General features: G+C 32.9%; 1 protein-coding gene across 1 annotated transcript in view; it reads left to right on the forward strand.

The window, feature by feature from the left end:
* Positions 1 to 8,555, forward strand: part of LOC117124446 (SWI/SNF complex subunit SMARCC1-like) — a 29,797-nt gene extending 21,242 nt beyond the window's left edge. The window contains exons 7-8 of the mRNA XM_033270679.1: positions 2,914 to 2,935; positions 5,259 to 8,555. Of these exons, the coding sequence (XP_033126570.1) occupies positions 2,914 to 2,930 (17 nt within the window). The 3' untranslated portion in view covers positions 2,931 to 2,935; positions 5,259 to 8,555. The remainder of the gene's footprint in view (positions 1 to 2,913; positions 2,936 to 5,258) is intronic.
* The last annotated feature ends 1,165 nt before the right edge of the window (positions 8,556 to 9,720 follow it).

Below are 9,720 nucleotides of genomic sequence, written 5' to 3' on the forward strand. Positions count from 1 at the left end.
GTCTCTATTTTGCCACTCCTTTCCAGATCTTTTCCTATATTATAAACTGGTCTTATTTTCTCTCCATACTTATTCTACTTTTAAACTTTAGCAATAAAACACTAACTAAATAGGCCCAATTTTCATGTATTACAGGTATGTCAATTTAATTTTAATGCAGTTAATTTGTATTTGTTATTCACTCAATCATTATTTTTATTATTTATAGGTTTCCTAGTCTACATTTAATCCAATTTTATTGCCTCGGTCATCGTTGCCATTTATTTCTATGGTAACAGGTGGGCCTAACTAGGAATTGACAGTGCCACTAATTATGAACTTGGACAAATAATCACTATAAATTAGAATGGAATGAATCAAAGCTTATCATCACCAAGCAAATTCAACAAACAAGTTAATTGTATAAGGGCAATAGCTAGGCCAGCTGTTTGGATCGCTGGGCCCTATCAGTGGTTGTCATCAAGGCTGGAAATGATGAAGGAAACACTGGTTTGGTTCATGCTAAGAGCATCAAAGGCTGCGAAGAATCTCTAGGCCTAGTGTTGCCTTCGCCTTTGAAATCAGGTGGTCTACCTTTACTTGACACTCTGGCTTTAGGTGTACTCTTTCTTAAGGAATATTATCTAGGCCTTGATCTTACTGAGAGATTTAGTTGATTTATGTCAATAGATACTCTGTTTACTAGTTAAACATTTGTTTTAAAAGAAAAATAAAATAAAATTATATATTTTAGGACATAATTATAACTTGTTAAAAGATTTATGAGAAATTTCTTAATCTGATGGATTCCAATACTGTTTAATTTTAGGTTTCCTGTAAATTCTGTACTTTAAATTGGATCAGAGTGTTCCAACCACAACCCTGCCCATTTATTATAAAGAATTATGTACTATTGCTGAAAACTGTTATCGCAAAGTATCATATTTCCTCTTTTTATTTCAAGTACCAAATAGTTTTTAAATAAATTTATCCTTACAGGGAAATTCTGAGTTTGATCAATTTTGCAAAGTACAGTACAGTATATACAGTAGCATCTACCGGTGAGATTTAAGTTAAGCCTATTCTCAGCTTTAACTAGTGTACTTGTCAGGTTTAGGCTAAGTTATCTTCATTATCTATCATCAGATATTCGTAGCAATATTCATTCTCTTTCCTTACAATCCTTTAAAAATCTCATTAATGTACCCATTTGTTTTTTCTTTTGTTTCTTGTATTTATATAATTTATATACATTTTGATGCATTTTTCTTTTAATTTTGTTTTGTAATTTAATGTAATTTAAGATCATACCCTGGATTTTAGGGAAGAACAGTGTAACAATACTGACTCAATATCCAGAATTAAGAAAGATTTCTATCTATGTAACCCCTAATAAAGAGACAGTCCTCTTAATAGGGTGTTCCTTAATAGGGGTGTTTCCTGAATAGGGGTTAACTGTAGTGTTAAAAGAATTTTCCTTGTTTTGTGACAGAAAAATTGTCTGGTGTTCCCCTAATAGGGGTGTCACAAAAGAGGGGTTCTACTATAGTTATAATAACAAGTAGATACTGTAAAGAATAAAGTAGGCCAACATAATATTTCTGTAATACAGATAATTTATTGGTGGTGCTTAATATGTGGCCAATCGTTTTGAACTGTTACCTCATTGTAAGATTGACTCTTTATATTACATACGCATAATGTTAAAACTTTGCATATGTTGATCAGACAAGTTAATGTCAAGTATTGGAGGAGAGCCATTGGTCCCAAGCGTCATTGTTATGGCACTCATCCAAGTCATGTTACGTGCTAGTTTGTTCATTGTTATTGTCAGTGACCATTCTTCACTGATCCTAGATGAGCTAGGCCGTTCCCCATGGTAATAGAATAAATATCCTGTAGAGCCTAGCCCAATTTTTTTTTTCTTTATAGAAAATGAAATCCAAAATATTTTCTCAATTCAACATGCTTTTATTTTTTAAGTAGTGTAGGTAGAATATTTTCTATTTCTGGCAGCCTTTGGGTTCATTGGATATAAAGTTCCTGATTCAACATGTTTATTTTTTCATGTTTAAGATCACAAATTAAAGATGAACGCCAAACTGATTTTGGCTGGAGTACAAAATGCCTCTAGTTTTGATGTATAATCATTTATTTCTTTCACCTGTCTGTTCGATTTCCTCATACAAATTCTGTGACACCTGGACACTGTTGCAGGTACAAGATGGCCTACGTGAGTTAACTACCGACCGACTACTGACACGTCATGCATCTCTTATCTCTTTTTTTTTCAGATTCAGCCATAGGTTTTCAAGTTTGAATTATGTACAGTAAAGATTCTGAACAATTATCTGTTTTTCTGTCATTTTAGATAAAATAATAATAGTAATAATAATAATAATAATAGTGAATTTTGAAGAATTTTGTAATGCTATTGCAACATTTAGATCGTAATTTTGAAGTTGCTATTATTTTTTCGCCTTATTTCTCTTTTTTTTTCACATTTGCATTTATCTCTTTTACAGTGTACTTAACTTTGCATTTCATTTTTTCAATTAGTTGCATCCTTTTTCATATTAGTTTTTACTGTCTCTTTCAGTGACCAATCTAGGGGGTGGCGGAATGGGTGTGGGGAGCACGGACCCCACAAAATATTTGCAACCCTATGTTCCCCCACCTACTGTAAAATCACATCTCATATTTCCCTAACCAAACCCTCCCCCTTCCCAATTTCCCATTTTATATTCTCTCTCCCTGCCTATCAGCCACAGTAGGTCAATACTCTTAGATACGTCACTGCTCTATTTAATTCACGTTTGCTCTTCATTTTCTTTCTTCTATTTCAAACCAAGTTTTCCCAACCTGTTATCTTTTATTTAAAGTAAAAACATTTGGTTTTTTTTTTACTAGAATGAATTATGATTTTGATTTCAGGCTATTGGTTTGATTGAATGGCGTAAGTTGAATTCCACCCTGGTTGTTACCAGTTTGTTTTCACATGATACATTAACTCACAATTGGTGCTTTAATTTTGCTTTAAATTTATTTTCAATCATACAGTTTAATATTGCTCATTGGACCGTATATTTAATGGCTCTTACCTGGTTTAATAATCAAAGCGATATTGCTTCACAGACTCATAACACTTCCTTGAAAATGGTTGAAAAAAAGTTGATGTGATGGTTAGTTGGAATATGTAGTTGATTAGAAACATTGTGGACCAACCCGGTGTGACTAATTCAAAAAATCTGAACATGTTTTACCAATTACCAGAAGGTTTATCTCGCCTGGATAGCATTTTACCTGTTGTAGATTCTCATTGATTGCATCATTTCAAGTGCCATCTTCACCACTTTCACATTCTATCACAATTATCACCAACCAGCCAATCATAAGCCAGCTTTGTTGACATAGTTAACCATCACCACACTGGCCAATGGTCATCATTTTTTTTTTTTTTTACTTAAATATTTATGAACAATCATCAAAACAATTATTATTAATTATCAAGATTTAATATTGTCCATACCAATATTCTCTTGGTATCTAAACAATGTTGTACTTTTTTCAAATTATATTTCATTAATAACTTTTTTATCCTCCTCATATCAGTACCCACTATTATTATCATCATAAATTAAATTACTTCTATTTTTAGATGACCTATTTTTACCTACCCTTAACGATAATTTCCGTTGATGGGATATTATTTGACTGCTCGATTTCCAATTACGACACAATTTAATTGGTACAATATGATTTACATTGATAGACACATAAAATTCAGTACTGTATACTCATTACATAAAGCGTTGGTTATATAATTAATGGTTTTGTGTACTAATATTAATAATAATGTGTGGAATGATATTGATTTCTTGATTGTTAATAGTTTTGGTGCACAGGTGTCTGGAATTCTCCAGTTCTGTAACATTTCTTTTTGAAAGCACTCAGGTACACGCTTTATAGGGGGCTATGGCATCCAATTACCTATATTCTGTTGTGTTTTTCTTTTCTTTGTGAAGGTGACTGGCATTTGGTACCAAGGAGTGTTGACATAGTTTTGTTGGACTGACAAGTTTCAAAATCTTAATATATCAATTAGCATTGTACTTGTTACCTCGGTTCTCATGGCTGTGGGGGTGGGAAAAGGGGTGAGGGAGTTTATTAGACTTACAGAGGTCTTAAAGTCTTGATATATCAATTACCAATATACCTGTTACCCATGTGCTTATGGCTGTGGGGTGAGGGACATTGGTTTTACTAACAGGTTCAAAGACTTGATATATCAATTATCACTATACCTGTTATAGTACCTAGATGTTCATTCACAACTGTGGGAGTGGGAAGGGGTGAGGGAGTTTGTTGAAGTTAAGGACTTGATGTATCAATTACCTGTAGCTGTTACCTAAGTGCACATGGCTGTGGGTGTGGGGAAGAAGGGATAAAGAAGTTTGTTGGACTGACATAAGTTACAAAGACTTGATATATCAATTACCACTGCACCTATTACCCTAATGCTGATGGCTGTTTCACTTTTGTTGTTGGTAAAGGCACTTAGCCAAAGGTGTTATTTTATCACAAAAATAGTCGCTGGATTTCCTCCGTTAATTTACATTTCTACATTTGTCAGAATGATGATGCTTCTTTACATAATTTAATTGTCATGATTGATGGATAGAACAGAGAAAAGAATTATCTTACGCAGAAATTGAAATTATATAATTGTGAATGGTCCCTGTCTGATTACCAAGGGCTTCTCATCTTGTAAACACAGACATAGATTCTTTGTTGCTACTATTTAAGAAAGGAACAAGAGGAGGACATGTGAGCTAAATGATTGATTGATTGATTAACTGTAGGATAATTACTAGGCTTTGAGGATTTTTTTTGTCCCTCATTTGATTTAATACAATAATTTTGGTTTTTTTGTTGCTGGAAATTCTTTCATGGGCATTCTTGATATTATTATTATTGGCCTGGGACAGAATTGTCAAAAGAGGACAGTGAATGCCCCTTGGTGTATTGAATGAGACATTGTTTATTGTTGAGCTGTTTAATTGATGACAGAAGGCTGTCTCTCAGAAATTGGTATTTCAACCATACTACTGTTATAGAGTTAATGTAACTATTATAATGTTTTCCTGTCTTGAGTTGTGGTTTTTGAATTCAGATTGTTTTTTTTTGTTTGGTTTATTTTTTAAAAAAATACCGTATTGAATTGTATTTGAAAATTTGTATTTGGGAAAAAACATTTAAATTTTTTTTTTTTCTTTCAGTAATCCCAAGTTCAAGCAACTCACAAGATGAAGAAGAATTACCAATGGAGACAACAGAGGAATCTAGCACGGAATTACCACCAGCAGAACCAACGGAATCCTGAATCAACCACACCAAAATCCTCGCGGTAGAGCAAAGAGATTCTTTAATGTGGTTTGCAAGAATGGACACAACAGCATACAGAACTTTGCAGACACAATCACTGAAACAGTGAAATTAAACCAATGAATAACAAATGAGCAGTTTTGTTGCGTATATTAACATTTCTAAAGCTCTGTCCAGACTATCAAATTATATTTGACAAACACATGTGACACCTAAATATGGTCATGATGACATCACATCATGACCATATATAGGCACATTATGTCTATATATGGGCATACAACAGTTTTTTTGTCTAAGAAAATTGGGTAATTTTGACAGGACTTAATACCTGATTCACACATGACAAAATTAATTTCAAAAAAGTCTAAAAAAAATCAACTGCTCAATGTTACAAGAAAGATATTCTACCAATATCACTGTTACCTTTACATGTTGAATTAAACCTTGCTAATTAATATGCAGGCAATGAAGATACACGCACTGCCACAATAAATGGTAAGCCCCGTGAGCGTGTGGACGGATTCTTGCTAACTATCTCGGGTGTTACTTGCTTCTGTGATGTCTGTTTTCTTATTCGGATAGGATGCATCCTAACCTTGAAATTATACCGATTCACACAGATACAATGTGGTAGAAGGCATGTGTTAACATTTTCTTATATGAATTGCGTATAAGAAAATGTGTCCCATCATTTTAACACATACTGTACTGTTTGGTAATCTGAACATACTTGATTTACTGCCCAACAAAAATACTAAAAGTGCTCTTCACATACATTATTGTAGGTTAAAACCAAGGTATACTATAAATAATTTAACTTCCTGACTCTACAGTAGTCACTACACTCTCCTTAGATGTGAATTTAGTCTGCGAATCGAGGCATTATGGGACGGAATAATATTGCTTTGTAAAGCTGTCGTAAATTTGATATTTAACTCATCAGAAGCCTGATTGTACTCTATGATAAAATATGACATGTTTGTACCCATACTCTTACAAGGTTTGTCCCACTTGTGTTCCTCCAAGTGAAAAATTTAGGCTACAATAGGTTTGAAAAACTCGGAGAGACAGTTTAAGCGATATTAGATCAATGCCAAGGGAGGCGGTAGCTGGAATTGCGACGGAGGAAATCGGTTAAATTGTCTCACAGGGTTGTATATCGGCCTTGGGAATCTCAATTTAATGAATTTTGAGAAGTTTTTCCTATTTTGTTTTTGAAAACTATCACTTTTATTCTCACCTGTTGGCAAGATATAGCTGGCAGATTTCTGTTCAATACACACACAACGGGAAAATTTACATCAGCATTTGTTGTATACCAGTGTAAACTTATATTGAAAAATAGTCCTATGTTAATCATGTATTAAAGTGTGCCCAACGGTCGTCGGCCGACGAGATTTTATTTAGAAAGCAACATCACAAGGCACGCGCAACAGATCGTCTTTAATGACAATCCGTTTAGAACTGCCATCGACAAACAGCAGGTGGCATCGCTGCGTCTGACGCCCACAGCAACCCGAGCTGTATTCATCGGCCCACGGTTGTACGACATAAAATTTTATTGTTAAAAATCCACCAAATATTTATTAATTATTTGTTCTGTTTAACATTCATATGTTAATTATGCATTAAAACTTTTTTGGAAAAAATAGTTTTAATATTCTATGGGTTTAATAATTAATTATGTACTTCTGAATATTCATGATATATTAATTATACCTTAGATCTGCATAATTGTGTATTGTTAAAAATCATCTGAAAATGATTTTTTTTTTACTGAACCAATTGTGTGCTTTTAAATATTTATTTTGTATATAATGAATATTTATAAGCAAACTCATGAGAACAGATAGCTTATTTTTCCCATTGCCTAAAATTGTATTTAAAATTTTGGAATATGCCCAAAAAATTAATGGGGATGAAAATGATGAGATTAAAAGTGTTTTTAAAGAACATTATCTCTAAGTCACGTACCAGGATATGTGTATCCAGCATTTTCCATATCATCAAACCAATTTTTCTGGAATGCCTGCTGCCAGATGGTTCGTGTCCATGTCCGTTTTCAGTGGAAAAACAAAATTGATGTGTTTGCCATTTTAGCTGCAAATACTCCCATCTGGCTAATGGCATCTGTATCTGTTTTTAGTATTATTTCATCATTTTTATACTCTTCCGATTTTCTGAAACGGGTAATTGTAAAATTGCTCCGTGATCTGTTTGATATGCTGCCGTTTGTTTTTCTAATATTTATTCCCCCCAACTTCCTGTCCCTATTTGTAAGATATTGTTTTGATTTGCACATCAACAGTCATGCTTGCTCAGACCTCTGTTAAGTATTACATAATTGTTGATGGAGAGCGAGAAGAGATTGCTAAGTGTAATAAATTAAACCCCTTCCTTGCGTGTTTTTTCCACACATGTTTGTACTCTGAATTATATTCAATGTGTTGTCATTTTTAGAAATGAAGTCTTAATTGATTTTGATTGAAATCTGTCCGACAAAATTTTTTTTTTCGGAAATAGATATTTTGTATCATGTGTTGATATATTAGGGTGCTCTATAGTGTAAATAAATAGTGTTGTAGGACGTAGAAAAAAAAAACAGTAGCTCAAAAAGTAACATATTCCCTTGATTAGTAGGACAAAATCTCCAACCAAATGTTGTATATTTTGAAATTTTTGCTAAATCTGACTTTCCTAGCTGCTTTTAAAAGCCAGTAAAAAAATCACTTTTTTTATCAGTTGTTGTCATCATCATCATCATCATCATCACTGTTAATTTTATAATTGTTTGTTATTATTGTAATTGTTATATTTACCAGCATCATTGTTATTATTATTATTATTATTATTATTATTATTATTATTATTATTAATATTATTATACATATTTATGTGTAATGTAGGAATAAAATGTCTAAAAGATTCCAGTGTTCTGTACGATGTATTTCTGGCTATAAGTTTGAAATACTTAATCTCGATTATGTAGGCCTTGGTGCCCACGAAATGAACTCATTGACGTATGATGTAAAAAGTATCGTCTGCTAACCAGGTCATATGATCAATTTTGAGGCTTATGATGAGAGCCGGGTGATTAAGAATGGCTCAATATTATAGTACCTCGTTGTATCTAATGGCAACTTTTTTCATTGTCTTTTTATGTAATAAACATTTTCTGATAACGCCGATGACATTTTCATTTCTTTTCCCTTTGTAATGTGAACTTAAATGTTGAATTCGTGACTGATTTTTACACAGAAAATCACACAGACTAAACATTGGATTTTGATTTTAGATTACGCTCACTTTACTCACACAAGCCTGCAGTCATGCATCGTCTGCTGGCCGTTATCTAACCACCTCAGCTCCCTCTTCACACTCCGTTCATTATTTTAGTTTGAGTCATTAGCATTCTTCAGATTGTAGATGCCGATACTTAATACTTTGCACTTATTCATCTATTATAGAAAAAATAATAAAAAAGGAAAGAAGTGCAATTGAAACTGAGACTGGGAATAACATTAAACTTCACAAGATATGCAGGCCTAATACTAAAAATAAATTCTTTACAATGGAAAAAAAGAAGAATGATAGTGTATATGGTTCTGTACTTTAAATGAGGAAATTAGCATTTAAAAAAAAACTCATCATTGTTATTGTACAGTACGGTATATAATACACCGCATTTTATTGGCCACTTCGTTTTACAAGTTGGTCCAACTGTTTTAAACCCGATGGAGGGAGAGGATCTTTCAAATGTGACACCACCTCTAGACGCTCGGAAAAAGCACTCCCAGACTTTATTTTCGGAGTGTCTATGAGACAACTCTGTCAAATTGGCAAACTGGGGGAAAATATGCTAACATTTTTCTAACAAACGAATATTATCGCATTTAGAATTTCACAGATTTTAAACAAAACAAAATAGGTTGTGTTACGAATATGTGGTCACCTCATATCATGATACTATAATGCTATGCAACTCAAAAAATGCTGCTTAACGAAGCAGTATCGATCTAATATTTCGTTGTTTATTGAAAAGTCGGATATAAAATCGATATGGCAATCATCAACAAATTAAGTGTCTTATTTCATCAACGAATTTTTATTTAAACACCTACTGTATTTGACTTAGCATCGTAAAAAAGTTTAAATAAAAAAAACCAACTACAAATGACATATGCCTAGGCCTACCATGTAGGGAAGAAAATTAATTCTGATAAAATATCTAAACACTGAATTACATTGGTTATTAATAGACGTGGATAATTGTCAGTTCAATATCAACATATCAAATTAATTATTGAATCGATGGCGGCGCCAGAGTGTCTTACAATGTTTATTTTTCTGGAA

Source organism: Anneissia japonica, unplaced genomic scaffold, assembly GCF_011630105.1.
Source record: "Anneissia japonica isolate Jap-2015-1 unplaced genomic scaffold, ASM1163010v1 scaffold665_len1252844_cov201, whole genome shotgun sequence".
In the NCBI taxonomy this organism is placed as follows: Eukaryota; Metazoa; Echinodermata; class Crinoidea; order Comatulida; family Comatulidae; genus Anneissia; species Anneissia japonica.